We start from the raw sequence: 22,233 nt of genomic DNA on the forward strand, positions 1-22,233 counted from the left end.
AGATATGGAAACATCATAGGTGTCAATTGACAGTTGAATGGATTAAAAACTTGTGGGATACACACACACACATACACACACACACACACACACACATATATGCAGATACATACAATGCAATATTCAGCCACAAGAAAGAAGGAAATTCTGCCATTTGCAACAACATAGATGAACTTTAAGGACATTATAGTAGGTGAAATAAGTCAGATAAAGACAAATATAGTATGCGTCACTTATTTGTGGAATCTAAAAAACTGAACTCATAGATACAGAGAGCAGAATGGTAGTTTCTACGTGCTGGGGAGCAGAGAAGGAGGAGAAATGTTCAAAGGGTACATAATTTCAGTTATAAAATAAATACACGATGAGTATCTAATGTACAGGATTGTGACTGTAATTTAAAATAATGTATTCAATACTTGCATGTTGCTGAGAAGATCTTAAATATTCTCACCACAAGAGAGAAATGGTGATTATGTGGCTGGTGGTAATCACTTTACAATACACGTGTATAAAATCAACGCATTGTATACCTTGAACTTACACAGTGTTATATGTCAATTATAGCTCAATAAAGTTGGAAAAAAAAAAGAAAAATGTTCCATATAAATTAGATCAAAATAATAAAATATCCAGAAATATATTTAACTAATATGTGCAAAACATATACTTTAAAAACAAAATTGTTAAAAATCAAAGATTTAAATAAAGGGATAGAAAGATGTATCATATTTCCCTTATGTCACATGTGAAAATTAACTGAAAATGGATGAAAGCACAAACATGAAGTAAAAACAATGCTTTAGATAGCGTAGGTGAAAGTGTGATCCTGGATTAGGCAATGGTTTTTTAGATATGATACTAAAAACCTCTGTTTTCAAATAACAGTATTTTTTATCTCTTACAGCAGGATAAAATTAGAGTCAATTGCCTATAATGGATATGGTGATCATATTGCTGCATAGAGTAAAGCCTCTCTTATAATGACTATTTAGGAATATTTGTTGCCTGATTTTATAATTTATGTTCTACCCCAAAATCTATCTTCACTAGCCTAAGAGAGAGATAAAATACAAACTATATTTATATTAGAAGTTTGAAATCATTATGTACCTTTCCGAAGCTTTGTTACCAGAGAGGACTTATTCTGTTGATATTTGGGTACCTAGAAAAAAAAATTGAAGTAATCTTTTAAAATATTAACATTGATTTAAATAAATCATAATAATTTTAGTTTTTAGTTTAAACATGGTGTTTGTAGGATTTAGGATGATCAGGAAAATATTGCTTTAAGAATAATTAATGAGGTAATGAAGACTGCTGCTGCTGCTGCTGCTAAGTTGGGTCAATTGTGTCCGACTCTGTGCAACCCCATAGACAGCAGCCCATCAGGCTCCTCTGTCCTGGGGTGTGTATATTTCAAAAACCTTAGAGAAGAGACTCCACCACCTCTTACAATACTTGGTTCCAGCAATCTCAAGAATTAATTTGTTTTTCTCAATAAGGTGTTTCAGTTTCTTAAAGTATATCTTTGAGTTATGAAATCAGAAAATATCTATGTATATATTTAATTTTCCCTACAATCATTCTGTAATTTATACTTTGCTCAACTCAGAATAACCATTCAATACTTAGGCTAAATGCACACATTAAAATAAGAGTTCTATTGCATAATAATATGACATTTTAGAGGCACCAATGATCATTAAAATGAAAGGTTCAATTATAATCTTTCAAAACTTGACTTATGTGGAATAAAAGTTATCACTCTCACTATAGTATATATCAAGACAAAACAGACGATTCCCAGGATCACAACAATGAGCTTCTCTCGAGCTGATGGTGAATCTGCAGGGAGAGAAAAGGAAACACTGAGAAAGGAGTGATGGAGACAGTTATTTTAGAACAAAAGATCCCAAATCCATAAGAATTCAAAGACATCAACTTGGACCCCAAAACAATATCTACCATTGCAATCCTCCTCTCAGAATATACCATTCCTTTTTCAGCGAATATAAGGCTTCACGAGTTGTAGATCAAAGACTACAAATTACAGCAATGCCTGGGTAGGTAGTCCTAGAGGAGGGCATGGCAACCATCTCCAGCATTCATGCCTGGAGAATCCCCATGGACAGAGGAGCCTGGCGGGCTACAGTCCATGGGGTGGCAAAGAGTTGGACACAACTGAGCGACTAAGCACAGCACAGCACATATGTCATATTAGAATATTGTATTTCAAACTCCAGGTCTAAGTCTCATCAATAAAATCATGTAAGTGGGTAAATGCTTTACACTTGCAGGGGTAGTTCCTGTCATTCCATTGACATAATGAAAGGCAATTTGAAAGTTTAATCCCACGTAGGTTTTCTCCTGCTCAGCTGCTAAAATTGATCTTTTCAGGATCTTACCTCTCATTTGCTGTCTCCTGGTGTCCTTAACCAGACTCGGTTCTGAGTAGCTTTCCTTTTGGTTCTTCATCTCTGTGGCTGTTTAATGTCAAGGATGTTGCTCTATGGAAACTTCACATAAGTAGTTAATAAATGGTGTATAAAATCACAAGAAACCTTGAAAGGTTAAACTGGGTGATGTGTGAGATCAGTTAACAGCACTCATTTAGCAGCTGAGCAAATCCAAGTTTGGTTCTCATTTCAGTAGACCTTTAGACAACTGTTTCATGGTAGAGTAAGTAGTTTTAAAAACAGTATTTGGTGTTTAATAACCAAGAGTGGTGGGAATGGGTGGGAGGTGAGAGGGAAACTCAAAGGAGGGGACATATGTACACCTATGGTTAATGTATGCTGATGTGTGACAGAAATCAAACCAATATTGTCAACCAGTCATCAATTAGTTAAAAACAACTAATTCTCTGTATGACATAATGTTACTTGTTTATTGGAACAATGAAAATTAGTAGATAACTGAAAAAGTTCATAAATAGTAATATCCTGATGAAATGAAAGTCAAAATTCACAGAAACACTTGAAAATTGTTATAATATCTTTGTTCAAATTAAAGTCCATATTGCAAAAACTTGCACCAATTATATAGGTAAGTTTAAAATCCATGAAAAGTTAAAGACAGCTTTCTCTGATGAGGGAATAACAGTATTGGCATATATGGTACACTCTGTATTAAACTACTTTAATAGGGACATTCATTAATGAAAAGGGAATGAGATGCTATCAAATAATTCTATTTTGAGTGATTGTGGAGCGCTAAGAAATCATTAAAAAATTAAAGAAATATTTTATATGTTAAAAATGGTACATGACATATTAAATTCTCCAAAAGAGTTTATCATATAAAGACAAAACAATGTTAAAATGTCATTAAATACTTATTTTACATGAGTAATTGAGAATTGACAATGGCTAAGATATGAAATCACAAAATGATAAGGAAAAGCATACATCATTTATGGAAGAACAATGTTGGTACAAACTTCCAGGAAGATCCTGAGGCTGTTCAGTCAATGAGGGAAGCTTTAGTTGTATCAGCAATTATAAGAAGTCAATAATGTGGCTTAATAATTCAGTCAATGGATTCTGTAGTCAGTGCAATCTACAATTAATTCTGGCTTTGAAATTTACAATGTATGACCTTTAAAAATTATTTAGTATTTAGCAAATGAGTTTACTACTATAAAATGAGAATAAAAATATGTATGCTATAAAGCATGTAAAACACCTAATATTAAATTTGCCTTTTATTTTATTTCTTATTTTAATGCAATTGCCATGGTAGTATTCATATCAGGCAATATAATTTATTAGACACAAATCTCTGTGTTAGTGTGATTTATCTTTTTTCAAATTTATGACCAAGTTTTTATAAAGCATTTGATAGTATATAATTGAGTTAATCCAGCATTTTACTGGAGGTACCATATTCTGATTTTTACTTTAATTAGAGAAGTGAAGAATTTTATTGGCCACTCACAATTCTATGAATCCATTTTAATAACATATTTTTAAGGGCTGAGTTAAATATTTAATACTATATCTAATTCTATGTCTATTGATGACAAAATACAATGTTAACTGTCCCTTGTCCTGATGCTACTGATATTCCGTCTTAAATTGGATTGATTAACAAACTCAGTTATACATGAAAGTTTTCCATTGAATAATGTCTGCAGGCAAGAATTTGAACATTTTAAGAAATCTTCCCAAATACTTCATATTTTATTCTTATTTTCTCCCCAAATTAAAATACCCAAATATCAAATACAGATACCAATATCTCTTTAATTTGTTTGCTTAGCAATTGTCCCTAAGTCGAACCACATTGGCATTTGTAATCTCCTGCTAAATGAGATGAAGAATTAGGAAGGAGAGGGAAACACATACCTTCTACAGGCCAGAGTCCTGCCTCTTCTCGTGAGTGGCCAGGTTACTGTGAAAATCAATGTCTGTGGTCTTCACAGACTGCCCTGTGAAGGCCCAGAGTGAAACAATAGTGGAAAAAGTACATTCTTATCACCGAGTCACTGAAACAGGAAATTCTTACCCTTGGGTATTTTGAAGACAGTTTATCTCATCACACAACTCCAGAATATAGGAGACTTGGGATATGCAGTGTATCAGTTAGTTTGTTCTTTGGTGAGTTCTTCTGAGAATTGATTTCACTTTCTAAAAGATATAGGGGGACAAAGGACATGATCACCCTGCTGTTAACTTGCTTTCACTTCATTCATCAATGCTGAACATCTACTCCTTGTCAAGAGTAACTTCAATGTTTAAGTTTTACTTTTAGATAAGTTTGCTAAATTTAGGCATAATTTATTTCTTTTCCTTATAATCTCATTGTGTCATTTCTATTATAATGGAGGAAATCATAATTCCATTAATAGTAGGTATTTAAGGATACTTGTCCCTAATTCAGAAGAGTTACTACATTTTAAACTTTTTTAACTGTCATCTATTTTTTGTCTTTCTAAAATATAGAAAAAAGGAATATAAATCTGTAGTTATATACCAATTTATTGTTGTTGTTCAGTCGTGAAGCCATGTCTGACTCTTTGTGACTCTGTGGACTGCAGCAGGCAAAATTTCCCTTTTACTATCTCCCTGAGTTTGTTCAAATTCACGTCCAATGATGGGCTTCCCTGGTGGCTCAGATGGTAAAGAATCTGCTTGTGATGCAACAGACCTGGGTTCAATCCCTGGCTGAGGAAGATCCCCTGGAGAAAGAAATGGCAACCCGCTCCAGGATTCCTGCCTGGAAAATTCCATGGAGAGAGGAGCCTAGCGGGGCTACCGTCCATGGGGTCACAGAATCAGACATGACTGAAAAGACTGAGCACACCCACGACTACATGTCCATTGAGTCAGTGAGGTCATCCAGTCACATATTCCTCTGTGGCCCTCTTCTCCTCTTGCATTGAATCTTTTCCAGCATCAGGATCCTTTCCAATGAGTCAGCTCTTTACATCAAGTGGCCAAAGTATTGGAGCTTTGGTTTCAGCATCAGCCCTTCACATGAATACTCAGGGTTTATTTCCTTTAGGGTTGACTGGCTTGATCTCCTTGCTGTCCAAGGAACTCTCTCCAGCACCATAGCTGGAAAACATCAATTCTTTGGCATTCAGCCTTTATGGTTCAACTCTCAAATCCATACATGACTACTGGAAAAACCATAGCTTTGATTATATGGAAATTTGTCAGCAAAATGATATATCTGCTTTTTAATATGCTATCTAATTTTGTCATAGCTTTACTTCCAAGGAGCAAGCGCTTTTCAATTTCATGGCTGCAGTCATTGTAGACAGTGATTTTGGAGCCCAAGAAAATGAAATTTGACACTGTTTCCACTTTTTCTCCGTCTATTTGCTATGAAGTAATGGGACTGGATGCCATGATCTCTGATTTTTGATTGTTGAACTTTAAGCCATCTTTTTCATTCTCCTGTTTCACTTGCATCAAGAGGCTCTTTAGTTCCTCTTCATTTTCTGTCATTAAAGTGGTATCATCTGCTATCTGAGGTTGTTGATATCTCCTGCTGCAATCTTAATTGCATCTTGTGAGTCATCCAGCCAGCACTTCATATGATGTACTCTGCATATAATTTAAATAAGCAGGGTGACAATATCCAGCCTTGAAGTATTCCTTTCCCAATTTTGAACCAATTGCCATTCCGTTGTTCCATGTCCTGTTCTACTGTTTCTTCTTGACCTGCATGCAGATTTCTCAGGAGGCAGCTAAATTGGTCTGGTATTCCCATCTCTTTAAAAATATTCCACAGGTGGTTGTGATCCACACAGTCAAAGGCTTAGTAGAGTCGATGAGGCAAAAGTAGATTTTTTTCTGGAGTTCCCTGGCTTTCTCTATGATTCAATGGATATTGGCAATGTGATCATCTGCCTTCTCTGAATCCAGCCTGAATATCTGGAAGTTTTCTGTTCATGTACTGCTGAAGCTTAGCTTCAAGGATTTTGAGCATAATCTTGATAGCATGTGAAATGAGTGCAATTGTAGGATAATTTGAACATTATTCGGCATTGCCTTTCTCTGGGATTGGAATGAAAACTGCCCTTTTCCAGTCCTGTGGCCACTGCTGAGTTTTCCAGTTTGCTGGTATATTGAGTGCAGCACTTTAACAGCATTATTCTTTAGGATTTGGAAGTTCAGCTGGCATTACACCACATCCACTACCTTGTTTTTAGTAAGGCTTCCTAAGGACCACTTGACTACACACTTCAGAATGTCTGGCTCTAGGTGATTGACCACACCACTGTGGTTATCTGGGTCATTAAGAGCTTTTCTGTACAGGTCAGGTCAGTTCAGTTCAGTCGCTCAGTCGTGTCCGACTCTTTGTGACCCCATGAATCGGAGCACGCCAGGCCTCCCTGTCCATCACCAACTCCCAGAGTTCACTGAGACTCACGTCCATCGAGTCAGTGATGCCATCCAGCCATCTCATCCTCTGTCATCCCCTTCTCCTCCTGCCCCCAAGCCCTCCCAGCATCAGAGTCTTTTCCAAGGAGTCAACTTTTCGCATGAGCTGGCCAAAGTACTGGAGTTTCAGCTTTAGCATCATTCCTTCCAAAGAAATCCCAGGGCTGATCTCCTTCAGAATGGACTGGTTGGATCTCCTTGCAGTCCAAGGGACTCTCAAGAGTCTTCTCCAACACCACAGTTCAAAAGCATCAATTCTTCGGTGCTCAGCCTTCTTCACAGTCCAACTCTCACATCTATACATGACCACAGGAAAAACCATAGCCTTGACTAGACAGACCTTTGTTGGCAAAGTAATGTCCCTACTTTTGAATATGCTATGTAGGTTGGACATAACTTTCTTTCCATTGAGTAAGCGTCTTTTAATTTCATGGCTGTAGTCACAGGTATTCTGGGTATTTTTGCCACCTGGTAGGCTGCAGTCCATGGGGTTGCTAAGAGGCGGACCTGACTGAGAGACTTCACTTTCACTTTTCACTTTCATGCATTGGAGAAGAAAATGGCAGCCCCCTCCAGTGTTCTTGCCTGGAGAATCCCAGGGACGGGGGAGCCTGGTGGGCTGCCGTCTATGGGGTGGCACAGATTCGGACACGACTGAAGTGACTTAGCAGCAGTAGCAGCAGAATGGTTAGTCCACCTAGAGCCAAGATAAATACTCAAAATACTAAGAGTATTTTGAATTTACTGTTTATTAATAAAATGTTTTTGTGACTAAATCTAAAATGACAGTACCTAGTGACCTAAGAAATATAGATAAATTACATGTCCATAGTAAGTGCGATATTATCCTTCTAACAAGATGGCTAGATGGATTCATTTCTAGGAAGTTTTTTAAATGGAGGGAAATTGCCAAAATTACGAAATAACTCTGTGTAAAGGAAACATTTTAAGGTCTTATAATGAAGAAACTCTTATTGTAGTTGAAAATTTGGATATGCAGAAAGGAAAGAAGAATTGAAGAAAAGAACTTTTGTGGATATATCCAAATAGATATTGACAGGTACAATAGTAATGATAAAGTATCAAATTGTGCATATATGTTTGTATTAGAATTCAAGGCAGCAAAACTGGCATGAGCAGTGAAAATAGTAGAGAGAAATTATGTCTTTTCGTTGTTTCAGAAAAGTACAAAAATATGAACTTACTGGACTATTGAGTAAAGAATGCATACTGTAAAACGTAGGGCACTTATAGAACTGCTGCTGAGTTGCCTCAGGCGTGTCCGACTCTGCAGGACCCCATAGACAGCACACCACGAGGCTCCCCTGTTCCTGGATTCTCCAGGCAAGAACACTGGAGTGGGTTGCCATTTCCTTCTCCAGTGCATGAAAGTGAAAAGTGAAAGTGAAATCGCTCAGTCATGTCCGACAGCGATCCAATGGACTGCAGCCTACCAGGCTCCTCCATCCATGGGATTTTTCCAGGCAAGAGTACTGGAGTGGGTCGCCATTGCCTTCTCCACCTATAGAACTAAGACATATTAAATTGATAAATTCTATAAAAGAAAGTTAAAAATATTTATTGTGAAAGCTAAGAAAACAACATAATGTAGAATTCAAAGTAACAATATATTATACTTAAATATTAACTATATGTACTTACATATAAATAATATATGTAAATAGAGGGTATAAATGCTAAATTCATATTAAACATATATGGAATAGCTTTCCATTTAAATTTTAAGAATGTTTATATTTTAAAATATTTTGTTTAACACAGCTATGTATGTAAAACAGTTATTTTAATAACTGCTCACTTAATGAGCCATATTATTTTATCAAAAGCCATGAACTGGAAAGTAAAGAACACAAACTGCTTTAGTTAATGTACTCTCACAGTATCAACCAAGAACCATGTTACAAAAGATGGAGCCTGTTTAATAATTATATATTGAGTATCTAAGCTATTAGCAATTAAAAAATGTATGTACTGAATAGCACAAGGTCAACACAGATTTGAAAACCATGCATAAATAATCATAAATGGAAATTTAAACAATTTATCTCTACTACTTATCAAGCAAGCAGATATAGCAGTAGGCAATAGAAATATCTAAGCTAGACAAGTAACCAGTACATATATGAACACACACACATACACTAACATAGAATATTCTTCTTTTTTAAGTTCAAACGAACATTTCCCAAAAATTTGCTATATATGCCTAAGCAAGAGACTTCCAGAAAAACACCTTCTGCTTTGACTATGCCAAAGCCTTTGACTGTGTAGATCACAACAAACTGTGGAAAATTATTCAAGAGATAGGATTACCAGACCACCTGACCTGCCTCTGGAGAAATCTGTATGTAGGTCAAGAAGCAACAGTTAGAACCAGACATGGAAGAGCAGACTGGTTCCAAATTGGGAAAGGAATATGTCAAGGCTGTATATTGTCACCCTGTTTATTTAACTTCCATGCAGAGCACATCATGCGAAATGCCAGGCTGGATAAAGCACAGCTGGAATCAAGATTACTGGGAGAAATATCAATAACCTCAGATATGCAGATGACACCACCCTTATGGCAGTAAGCAAAAAACTAAAGAGCCTCTTGATGAAAGTGAAGGAGGAGAGTGAAAAACCTGGCTTAAAACTTAACATTCAGAAAGCGAAGATCATGGTATCCAATCCCATCAGTTTATGCAAAGAAATGGGGAAACAATGGAAACAGTGAGAGACTTTATTTTTTTGGACTCCAAATTACAGATTTGACTGCAGCCATGAAATTGAAAGATGCTTGTTCCTTGGAAGGAAAGCTGTGACCAAACTAGACAGCATATTAAAATCAGAGACACTGCTTTAAGGTCTGTCTAGACAAAGTTTGGTTTTTCAGTAGTCATGTATGGATGTGAGAATTGGACCATATAGAAGCTGAGCACTGAAGAATTGATGCTTTTGAACTGTGGTGATGGAGAAGACTCTTGAGAGTCCTTTGGGCTGGGAGGAGATCAAACCAGTCCATCCTGGGGAAAATCAGTCCTGAATATTCATTGGAAGGACTGATGCTGCAGCTGAAATTCTAATACTTTGGCCACCTGATGGGAGGAACTGACTCACTGGAAAAGACCCTGACGCTGGGAAAGATTGAAGGCGGGAGGAGAAGGGAACAACAGAGGATGAGATGGTTGGATGGTGTCACCGAGTCGATGGACATGAGTTTGAGCAAGCTCTAGGAGTTGATGATGGACAGGGAGGCCTGGCATAGTGCAGTCCATGGGGTTGCAGAGTCAGACATGACTGAGTGACTGAACTGAAACCTGACAAAACCATTATGGTTTTTACGTACGTTAAACAGACAATAAAGCTGTATTATAAGAACTTTTTAAAATCCATATGAAATAGAATGTCTACAAAATGCAAATTAACAAATGTAGTACAACAACCATAAACCTGTATAAGCTTAACATGTGTTAAATATATTAGGTTCACTGTACAAACCTTCCTACAAAAAATTCTAGGAGCTCTAATGCTAACAGTAGTGAATAATAACACTTAAAACTATGCCAGGTCTTTCACCGTAAAACAGAGGCTTCCAAAGAGCCTTGATAACAAAACATGTCAAGTTACATAATATCAATGGACTCACTCCAAACTCCTTGTGATAAATGGATGAAGAAAATCATCTTAATCTAAATATGATATATGCAGTGATTTTTCAAAGGAAGAAAATACAGAATGTTTTTTGTTGTTTTATTTCAAGAATGCATAATTGGTCAACATTTGAAGGAAAGAGATATTTCAAAAACATTAAAAATGTTCTCATTTCATTGAAAGAAAAATATTAAAATGGTAACATGACTGCATACAAAACCTATAAAATTTTTTGAATGCTATGGAATTGCTTTTATGTTAGAAAGGTATATGAAAAAACCTTTAAAAAGACCTCATATTTGAGCAATGAAATATTGAAATATTTTCCCCCAGTATAGGAAGGATACTTATAAGACCTTTACTGTATCATCTGTTCAATGATGGAAATAAAAGCCAATTTGGTAAAAATAAGTCAAAAACAAGAAGAAAAAAAAAAAAGAAAAGAAAAATAAGATAAAGTTATTGCACCTGGAGGGAAGAAATAAAACGTGATTATTCAGAGATGCAATATCTATTTACATAAACAATCCACAGGAATATATATTTGAAATAATAAAATTAATATGTACAATCAGAGAAGTCATTGGGCACAATTCTATTTGTAGCAGCAACAATTACTACGAATTTAAAAACAAAATTTCTATTTACAAAAGCATGGCTATGAAATGTCCATATTTGTGTGAAATTTCTATGTTGGAAACTATAAGATATTCTAAGGGGATTTCGCTGGTGGTCCAGTGGTTCGGATTACTTGCTTCCCGGTGCAGGGAGTGGGCGTTCGATCCCTGGTCACTGAATCAAGATACCACATACCACACAAAAAAATAATAAATAAAAATTGATCAATAAAATAGGGAGAATTTAGAGAAAACCTAATTGATTGGAAGGATAAAGCATGAATATTGACTGGAAGAGTCAATATTGTAAGACGATTATCTTCAGAAATTATTTTAAAGATTAAATGCAGTCCCAAAGCACTTACTTTTTTAAAAACTTTATTAGGTGTTAATTTACAGAACATAAAATATATCCATTTAAAATATATAACTCCATGATTTTAAAATTATTCACAGTTTACAACCATCACTACTTTCAAACTCTAGAAAGCATTCATCCCTAAGCAATTTGCAGTCTTTTCCTATTTCGTCTCTTCACAACCCTTAGTAAGCACTAATCTACTTTTGGTCTCTCTACTCCTATTTTTGATATTACATGGAAATGGGCTCACACAGGATGCAATCTTTTAGAAGTTTGAATGCCATAAACATACTGTTGAGCAAAAAAAATGAGACACAAAAGAACAATACCTATATTTGGATGTGTATATGATATTTCAGTGGGGTTTTCCAGGTGGCACTAGTGGTAAAACGACTGCCTGCCAGTGCAGGAGATGAGGGCTTGATTCCTAGGTCAGGAAGGTCCTCCAGGGAATATGAAATGATAGCCCACTCCAGTAGCCTTTTTTTTTATTAAATTAATTTATTTATTTTAATTGGAGGATAATTACTTTAAAATATTGTGGTATTTTTCTCACACATAGACATGAAAAAGCCATGGGTGCACATGTGTTCCCCCATTCAGAACCCCGCTCTCACCTTCCTCCCTCCCCCATCCCTTGGGTTGTCCCAGAGCACCAGCTCTGAGTATCCTGATTCATGCATTCAACTCGCACTGGTCATCTCTTTTATATATGGGATTATACATGTTTCAATGCTATTCTCTCAAATCATCCCACCCTCGCCTTCTCCCACATACTCCAAAAGTCTGTTCTTTACATCTGTGTCTCTTTTGTTGCCTTGCGTATAGGATCATTATTACCTTCTTTCTAAAGTCCATATATGTGCATTAATCTAGTGTATTGAGGGTTCTTTTTCTGATTTAGTTCCCTCCATATAATAGGCTCCAGTTTCATCCACCTCATTAGAACTGATTCAAATGCTGGGAAAACCAGTAAAGCATATGCAAAAGAATGAAACTAGAACACTTTCTAACACCATAAACAAAAATAAACTCAAAATGGATTAAAGATCTAAATTTAACACTGGTGCTGCTGCTGCTGCTAAGTCGCTTCAGTCGTGTCTGACTCTGTGCGACCCCATACACGGCAGCCCATCAGGCTCTACTGTCCCTGGGATTCTCCAGGCAAGAACATTAGAGTGGGTTCCCACTTCCTTCCCCAATGCATGAAAGTGAAAAGTGAAAGTGAAATCGCTCAGTCGTGTCTGACTCTTAGCAACCCCATGGACTGCAGCCCACCAGGCTCCTCCATCCACGGGATTTTTCAGGCAAGAGTACTGGAGTGGCGTGCCATTGCCTTCTCCGAAATTTAACACTGCTGCTGCTAAATCACTTCAGTTGTGTCCAACTCTGTGCGACCCCATAGACGGCAGCCCACGAGGCCCTGCCGTCCTTGGGATTCTCCAGGCAAGAGCACTGGAATACGTTGCCATTTCCTCCTCCAATGCATGAAAGTGAAAAGTGAAAGTTGGACACATTCAGTCGTGTCCAACTCTTAGCGACCCCATGGACTGCAGCCTACCAGGCTCCTCCATCCATGGGATTTTCCAGGCAAGAGTACTGGAGTGAAACTCTTAAAACTCTTAGAGGAAAACAGAGGCATAACACCCTCTGACATAAATCACAGCAAGATTCTCTATGACCCACCTTGCAGAGTAATGGAAATAAAAACAAAAATACAAATGGGACCTAGGTAAACTTAAAAGCTTTTGCACAACGAAGGAAACTATAAGCCAGATGGAAAGGCAGCCTTCAGAATGGAAGACAATAACAGCAAATGAAACAACTGACAAAGAATTAAGCTCCAAAATATACAAGCAGTTCATGCAGCTCAATACCAGAAAAATGAACAACCAATCAAAAAGTGGGCTAAACATTGAAATACGTATAATATCATATATGGAACGAGTCGCCAGTCCAGGTTCGATGCACGATACTGGATGCTTGGGGCTGGTGTACTGGGACGACCCAGAGGGATGGTATGGGGAGGGAGGAGGGAAGAGGGTACAGGATGGGGAACACATGTATACCTGTTGCGGATTCATTTCGATATTTGGCAAAACCAATACAATATTGTAAAGTTTAAAAAAAAAAAAAAAAGTGGGCCAAAGAAGTAAACAGACATTTCTCCAAAGAAGATATACAGAGGGCTAATAAAACACACGAAAAGATATGTAGCTTTCTTATATCACAAGATCACTCATTACTAGAGAAATGCTAATTAAAAACACAATGAGGTATCCTCTCTGCCGGTCAGAATGGCCACCATAAAAAAGTCGACAAACAACAATTGCTGGAGAGGGTGTGGAGAAAAAGGAAACCCTCTTACACTGTTGATGGGAATGCAAACTGGTACAGTCACTATGGAGAAGAGTGTGGAAATTCCTTAAAATTCTGGCAATAGAATCACTCCAGTATTCTTGAATGGAGAATTCCTTGGACAGAGAAGCCTGACAGTCTATGGTCCATGAGGTCTCAAAGAGTCAGACACAACTGAACAATGAGCACACACAATTATATTTCAACTGTTTTTGAAGAACATTCATTATCAGAAAAAATAATATAATTCATTTTAAAATGTATGCAATCAGAATATGATTTCCATTTCATAAAAGGTCAAGTTACCCAACAGCATCCAAACTCATATTTTAATTCTCAAGCTTATGCTTGCAATGGTATGCATTTGGAAACTGACAGTCTTCTGCTTTTATGCCCCATAAAACTTGTACAGCACAGTTACGTTCACCAAGTACATTGTCTGTTATCCTGTTATGGAAAAATGCATAATTCTGTTACATTCTATGAAGACAACTCAAGAAACAATAGCATTTTCCGTGTAACTGTAATACAAGATATTTTGAAAATGGGTAATGAAGTCTTTAATAAAATTTCAGTACGAGCTTGTTACTAGGAAATCGGGCTACAGAGTAGCCTAGTTTTCAACATTGGTATCAACATTTTATTAACTTTCAGTATCTCCCTTCAGCTTTCTATAATTTGACTAAGACAAATGTATTCATGTTATTTTAAAAATATTTCTTTTTTGTATTTTTCCTCCTCTATATAGCATTCTTTTAAAAAACTTACTGTAGTTTGCAAGTGGAACCATTTAGCCACTTCCAAGGATGACCGCGGCCTTCACGAGAGACTTGAATCCATGATATAATTGATAGGGACATCAGAAATTTCTAGCCCAAAGTAAAGAATTTTCACTTAAATAGTCATTATGAAATGTTTTTGTTAATTTTTAAATGCAAGTCAAAGGATGTGTTCTTTCATAGCATCTTTCATTCTTTGAACAAATTGAGTATGTTAGATTCTAATCTAACACTAAAAAGCATAGGAGTTGAAAGTTCGAAGTTTTAATAGTGCCATAAATATTAACCACTATCTGTACTTTTGGTTCAAAATTAACTCAACATTTATACTTATCAGTGTCACTGTGTTCTAATGTTAATAAGGAAAATTCCTTTTTTTTTTCCACAGCCATTTAATAAAGGGAATATTTACAAAGACATGAATTAGTTGTAGGGATCCCACAAAGAATACACCTTGCATAACAACTTGGGGAGACTTACAGCTGTGAACCGCATCTAACATTAAGCCTAAGGGATAAGAAGGTGGAATAATTCAATATGTGCAATGAGGAAAATTCTGATTCATATAATTTCATTTTTCCTCATGTCAAAACTAACATAGCAAGGCTTTAAATAAGTCTTTAGATTCTATGACATTCATTTTTCTGGATATTGTGACAATATCAGTGGATTTCTCTACTATTCTATGTTTCTTAGAATTTCAGTTTTAGAGGGAAATTAAGGAAATGAAATTGAGAAAATAAGTGACATGAGAGCCGGATTTGGTTTTCTGAGCCTGACACTATTCTTTGACTAGATAAACCTCAAAGCCATTTGTTTCTGTATTGGTGGAATCCAGTGGACCTGACAAGGGGTCAGAGACTCATTTCTCTCTGCTCCTCCCTGCTAAGTTCAACTGTAAACATGGGACTAATGAAAGACACGAGAAAAGAGAACTCTGAAAGGTGGAAAGAGAAGGATGTTGTGGCTTGAGACTTCCTAGCAGCCCCACTCCTCTGTAATCACTAATCACTTCTCCGTGATGAGAAAACAAGGTGGGAGGTGAGGGGAAGATAATTAGGGGCATCTTGTATCTCCCCACCAACCAGGTGAAAGTGACCTAGGCCTCTTACTTCCCAAACACCCCATACCTAACCTAGCTGTTGGGGGTGGCACAGGTAATCCGTTCCTCCTGTGTGTTGAGAGAATCGTGTAGGCAACACCAGGTAAGCCTTACAAGGTGATCCATCAGGACACTTACTAACAAGCAGCAGTCAGAGAAACTGCCTCTGTTTCCTCCACTGACAGACACTAGGGTTGGGTGATAGGGGTGGGAGTGGGACCAGCAAAGGGGATGTCTTGACTAAAACTACTGAAGCTAAGAAGCCTCTTTATCCCTGAGGGTGTAAGACTCCATCTCCACCCAGCAGGATTGGAAAGAATGGATCTTACTGTTGAATTCACACAATGAGCTGTGGAAATTTACAAACTTCACACAAATGCAAAAAGTTGGAGGAACTGCAAAATATCATATGGCAGTGATGAGACAGGGACAACCTGTATGATTCCATGTGCTGGAGTAGAAAATGGCAACCCACTTCAGTATTCTTGCCTAGAAAATTCCATGGACACAGGAGCCTGACAGGCTGAAGTTATTGAGGTTGCATTGAGTCGGACATGTCTGAACGACTAAGCACGAACACGGGATTCAAAAACAATCAAAGAGATTCTATAATATCAAAAGTCAAGACAGTGAGTAAATAAGGAGGTGGAGACATGGTAAGATATTACAGAGCGGTGGGGCTGCTGGGAAGTTGAAACTTCTTTTCCATGATCTGATGCGCAATTACACAATTCTATAGGCAAAATCATATGTTTATTTTCCTTGATGTATGGTAAAATTAGACAGCACAGTGTATTTTAGAATTTAATAGCATTTGTAGAAGCATGGTTTTCTATGAAAAGCAAGAACCAGAAATTACTACACATGCATGAATGGTATAAAAATGTAAATAAAGTATCATAAAGTTATATTCCATTGTTTAATGGAATACTAGCAGACCTTAAAATAAACAAGCTACAAATATGTACAAAAGCACAAGTGAATCCTAACAAATATAATGTTGACTAAATGAAGCCTTTAGCAAAGTGTTGGAAACATTTAATAGCTTACCATTTCCTCTTCATTATCTATATAAAGCAGAGTAGAATTCTTAGTAGCACAGGATATCAAACTCTCATTCCACGATTTTGCTTCCAAACTAGCATAATAGCAGTTGTTGGAATATGTAAGCCAGTCTTTTGGACAATGACCACAATGACATTCTGAAGAAAGATTATGAATTACTATTCAAAAACAATTTGAATTTGAAAAATAAAAAATTAACTTACACATATGCATAGATATAAACATGTATGCATACATACACATATATAAAATAACATATCTATGCATCCTCAAGGCTGCATATAAAGACATATAAAACAAGTCTCATTCATACATTCATAGAGAGGGTCTGCTCTCATATCCCAATTTATGTCCCCATATAAAGCAAACACATAGAAATATCTACTAGTTACATGTCTTAAAAATCAAGAAATGAAACTTCTATTTTAGAATAGCAAAATTATTTGTCTTTTATCATATTATAACAGGAGGAAATTACAGCCAATTGCCAACAATGGATATGGTGATCATATTATTGCATAGGGAGAAAGACTCTCCTATAATCATTATTTAGGAATATTGTTGCCTGTTTTTATAATTTATGTTTTATCCCCAGATCTGTTTCTATCTTCACTAGCCTAAGAGAGAGACAAAATACAAACTATATTTATAATAGAAGTTTGAAATCATTATGTACCTTTCGGGAGCTTTGTTACCAGAGACATCTTATTCTGTTCTGATATTTGGGTACCTAGAAAAAAATGGAAGTAATCTTTTAAAATATTAACATTGATTTAAATAGATAATAATCGTTTTAATTTTTAGTTTAAACCTGGTATTTGTAGGATTTAGGATGATCTGGAAAATATTGCTTTAAGAATAATTAATGAGGTAATGAAGACTGGGGGGTGTATATTTCATATATCTTAATGAAAAGACTCCACCACCTCTTACAATAGTTGGTTCAAGCAATCTCAAGAATTAATTTGTTTTTCTCAATAAGGTGTTTCAGTTTCTTAAAGTATATCTTTGAGTTATGAAATCAGAAAGTATCTGTGTATATATTTAATTTTCCCTACAATCATTCTGTAATTTACACTTTGCTCAACTCATTTGCCTTTCAATATTTAGGCTAAATGCATGCATTAAAATAAGAGTTCTATTCCATAATAATATGATATTTTAGAGGCACTGACAATCATTAAAATGAAAGGTTCAATCATAGTCTTTCAAAACTTGACTTACGTGGAATAGAAGTTATCACTCTTACTATAGTATACATCAAGACAAAACAGACGATTCCCAAGATCAAAACAATGAGCTTCTCTCGAGCTGATGGTGAATCTGCAGGGAGAGAAAAGGAACACTGAGAAAGGAGTGATGGAGACAGTTATTTTAGAAGAACAAAAGATCCCACATCCGTGAGAATTCAAAGACATCAACTTGGACCCCAAAACAATATCTACCATTGCAATCCTCCTCTCAGAATATACCATTCCTTTTTCAGCGAATATAAGGCTTCACGAGTTGTAGATCAAACACTACAAATTACAGCAATGCCTGGGTAGGTAGTCCTGGAGGAGGGCATGGCAACCATCTCCAGCATTCATGCCTGGAGAATCCCCATAGACAGAGGAGCCTGGCGGGCTACAGTCCATGGGGTGGCAAAGAGTTGGACACAACTGAGCGACTAAGCACAGCACAGCACATATGTCATATTAGAATATTGTACTTCAAACTCCAGCTCTAAGTCTCATTAATAAAAACATGTAAGCGGGTAAATGCTTTACACTTGCAGGGGTAGTTCCTGTCATTCCATTGACATAATGAAAGGCAATTTGAAAGTTTAATCCCACGTAGGTTTTCTCCTGCTCAGCTGTTAAAATTGATCTTTTCAGGATCTCACCTCTCATTTGCTGTCTCCTGGTGTCCTTAACCAGACTCGGTTCCGAGTAGCTTTCCTTTTGGTTCTTCATTTCTGTGGCTGTTTAATGTCAAGGATGTTGCTCTATGGAAACTTCACATAAGTAGTTAATAAATGGTGTATAAAATCACAAGAAACCTTGAAGAGTTAAACTGGGTGATGTGTGAGATCAGTTAACAGCACTTATTTAGCAACTGAGCAAATCCAAGTTTGGTTCTCATTTCAGTAAACCTTTAGACAACTGTTTCATGATAGAGTAAGTAGTTTTAAAAATAGTATTTGGTGTTTAATAACCAAGAGTGGTGGGAATGGGCGGGAGGTGAGAGGCAAACTGAAAGGAGGGGACATATGTACACCTATGATTAATTTATGCTGATGTGTGACAGAAATCAAACCAATACTGTAAACCAGTCATCAATCAGTTAAAAACAAGTAAATATTTAAAAAAATATTCTGTTTGACATAATGTTACTTGTTTATCGGAACAATGAAAATTAGCAGATTACTGGAAAAGTTCATGAATAGTAATATCCTGATGAATTGAAAGTCAAAATTCACAGAAACCCTTTAAAATTGTTATAATATCTTTGTTCAAATTAAAGTCCATATTGGAAAAACATGCACCAATTATATAGGTAAGTTTAAAATCCATTAAAAGTTAAAGACAGCTTTCTCTGATGAGGGAATAACAGTATTGGCATATATGGTACACTCTGCATTAAACTACTTTAATTGGGACATTCATTAATGAAAAGGGAATGAGATGCTATCAAATAATTCTATTTTGAGTGATTGTGGAGCGCTAAGAAATCATTAAAAAATTAAAGAAATATTTTACATGTTAAAAATGGTACATGACATATTAAATTCTCCAAAAGTTTTTATCATATAAAGACAAAACAATGTTAAAATGACATTAAATACTTATTTTACATGAGTAATTGACAATTGACAATGGCTAAGATACAAAATCACAAAATGATAAGGAAAAGCATACATCATTTATGGAAGAACAATGTTGGTACAAACTTCCAGGATGATCCTGAGGCTGTTAAGTCAATGAGGGAAGCTTTAGTTGTATCAGCAATTATAAGAAGTCAATAATGTGCCTTAATAATTCAGTTAATGGATTCTGTAGTCAGTGCAATCTACAATTAATTCTGGCCTTCAAATTTACAATGTGTGACCTTTAAAAATTATTTAGTATTTAGCAAATGAGTTTACTAATCTAAAATGAGAATAAAAATATGTATGATATAAAGCAAGTAAAAAACCTAATATTAAATTTGACTTTTATTTTATTTCTTATTTTAATGCAATTGCCATTGTATTATTCATATCAGGCAATGTAATTTATTAGACAGAAATCTCTGTGTTCGTGTGATTTATCTTTCTTCAATATTGTGATCAAGTTTTTATAAAGCATTTGATCCTATATAATTGAGGTAATCCAGCATTTTACTGGAGGTACCATATACTGACTTTTACTTTAACTAGATCAGTGAAGAATTATATTGGCCATTCACAATTCTATGAATCCATTTTAAGATTCTATTTTTAAGGGCTGAGTTAAATATTTAATACTGCATCTAATTATATGTCTATTGATGACAAAATACAATGTTAACTGTCCCTTGTCCTGATGCTACTGATACTCCGTCTTAAATTGCAATGATTAACAAAATCAGTTACACATGTATGTATTCACTTGAATAACGTCTGCAGGCAAGAATTTGAACATTTTAAGAAATCTTCCCAAATACTTCCTATTTTATTCTTACTTTCTCCCAAAATTAAAATACCAAAATATCAAATACAGATACCAATATCTCTTTAATTTGTTTGCTTAGTAATTGTCCCTAAGTTGAACCACATTGGCATTTGTAATCTCCTGCTAAATATGATGAGGAATTAGAAAGGAGAGGGAAACACATACCTTCTACAGGCCAGAGTCCTGCCTCTTCTCGTGAGTGGCCAGGTTACTGTGAAAATCAAACAATGTCTGTGGTCTTCACAGACTGCCCTGTGAAGGCCCAGAGTGAAACAATAGTGAAAAAAGTACATTCTTATCACCGTGTCACTGAAACAGGAAATTCTTACACTTGGGTATTTTGAAGACAGTTTATCTCGTCACACAACTCCAGAATATAGGAGACTTTGGATATGTAGTGTATCAGTTAGTTTGTTCTTTGGTGAGTTCCTCTGAGAATTGATTTCACTTTCTAAAAGATATAGGGGGACAAAGGACATGATCACCATGCTGTTAACTTGCTTTCACTTCATTCATCAATGCTGAACATTTACGCCTTGTCAAGAGTAACTTCAATGTTTAAGTTTTACTTTTAGATAAGTTTACTAAATCTAGGCATTATTTATTTTTTCCATATAATCTCATTGTGTCATTTCTATTATAATGGAGGAAATCATAATTCCATTGACAGTTTGTATTTAAGAATACTTGTCCCTAATTCAGAAGAGTTACTACATATTAAACTTTTTTCAGTTCAGTTCAGTCGCTCAGTCGTGTCTGACTCTTTGTGACCCCATGAATCGCAGCACATCAGGCCTCCCTGTCCATCACTAACTCCCGGAGTTCGCTGAGACTCAACGTCCATCGAGTCAGTGATGCCATCCAGCCATCTCATCCTGTTTTGTCCCCTTCTCCTCCTGCCCCCAATCCCTCCCAGCATCAGAGTCTTTTCCAATGAGTCAACTCTTCCATGAGGTGGCCAAAGTACTGGAGTTTCAGCTTTAGCATTCCTTCCAAAGAAATCCCAGGGCTGATCTCCTTCAGAATGGACTGGTTGGATCTCCTTGCAGTCCAAGGGACTCTCAAGAGTCTTCTCCAACACCACAGTTCAAAAGCATCAATTCTTTGGCGTTCAGCTTTCTTCACAGTCCAACTATCACATCCATACATGACCACAGGAAAAGCCATAGCCTTGACTAGACAGACCTTTGTTGGCAAAGTAATATCTATGCTTTTGAATATTCTATTTAGGTTGGTCTTAACTTTCCTTCCAAGGAATAAGCGTGTTTTAATTTCATGGCTGCAGTCACCATCTGCAGTGATTTTGGAGCCAAGAAAAATAAAGTCTGCCACTGTTTCCACTGTTTCCCCATCTATTTCCCATGAAGTGATGGGACTGGATGCCATGATCTTCGTTTTCTGAATGTTGAGCTTTAAGCCAACTTTTTCAGTCTCCTCTTTCACTTTCATCAAGAGGCTTTTTAGTTCCTCTTCACTTTCTGCCATGAGGGTGGTGTCATCTGCGTATCTGAGGTTATTGATATTTCTCCCTGCAATCTTGATTCCTGCTTGTGTTTCATCCAGTCCAGCGTTTCTCATAATGTACTCTGCATAGAAGTTAAATAAGAAGGGTGACAATATACAGCCTTGACGTACTCCTTTGCCTATTTGGAACTAGTCTGTTGTTCCATGTCCAGTTCTAACTGTTGCTTCCTGACCTGCATACAAATTTCTCAAGAGGCAGGTCA

The 22,233-nt window shown here is 36.3% G+C and overlaps 1 protein-coding gene and 1 long non-coding RNA gene across 2 annotated transcripts; both read right to left on the reverse strand.

Annotated features, from left to right (window-relative positions):
* Positions 1-1,255: 1,255 nt before the first annotated feature.
* On the reverse strand, positions 1,256-4,406 carry LOC132345340 (uncharacterized). Its single transcript, XR_009494631.1, has 3 exons — positions 4,350-4,406; positions 2,409-2,519; positions 1,256-1,848 (listed from the first exon to the last, which is right to left on the reverse strand). It is a non-coding gene; the product is annotated as an uncharacterized lncRNA (long non-coding RNA).
* Positions 4,407-11,528: 7,122 nt separating this feature from the next.
* Positions 11,529-20,982, reverse strand: LOC104970137 (NKG2-A/NKG2-B type II integral membrane protein). The gene is made up of 7 exons (XM_024992638.2): positions 20,672-20,982; positions 18,718-18,828; positions 18,057-18,155; positions 17,509-17,562; positions 16,818-16,969; positions 14,655-14,755; positions 11,529-14,333 (listed from the first exon to the last, which is right to left on the reverse strand). The coding sequence occupies exons 2-7, from the start codon at positions 18,785-18,787 to the stop codon at positions 14,216-14,218; spliced, it is 594 nt and encodes a 197-aa protein (XP_024848406.1). The 5' UTR covers positions 18,788-18,828; positions 20,672-20,982; the 3' UTR covers positions 11,529-14,215.
* Between the last annotated feature and the right edge of the window lie 1,251 nt (positions 20,983-22,233).

Source organism: Bos taurus, chromosome 5, assembly GCF_002263795.3.
Source record: "Bos taurus isolate L1 Dominette 01449 registration number 42190680 breed Hereford chromosome 5, ARS-UCD2.0, whole genome shotgun sequence".
Lineage (NCBI taxonomy): Eukaryota > Metazoa > Chordata > Mammalia > Artiodactyla > Bovidae > Bos > Bos taurus.

Coding starts and splice junctions, on each gene's coding strand:
- LOC104970137 (XM_024992638.2), bottom strand. CDS start 18,787: ATGAAGAACCAAAAGGAAAGCTACTCGGAACCGAGTCTGGTTAAGGAC. Junction 16,970..17,508: donor GGTAACAAAGCTCCCGAAAG/GTACATAATGAT, acceptor ATCTTTCTTCAG/AATGTCATTGTGGTCATTGT. Junction 14,334..14,654: donor GGTTCCACTTGCAAACTACA/GTAAGTTTTTTA, acceptor TTTCCATAACAG/GATAACAGACAATGTACTTG.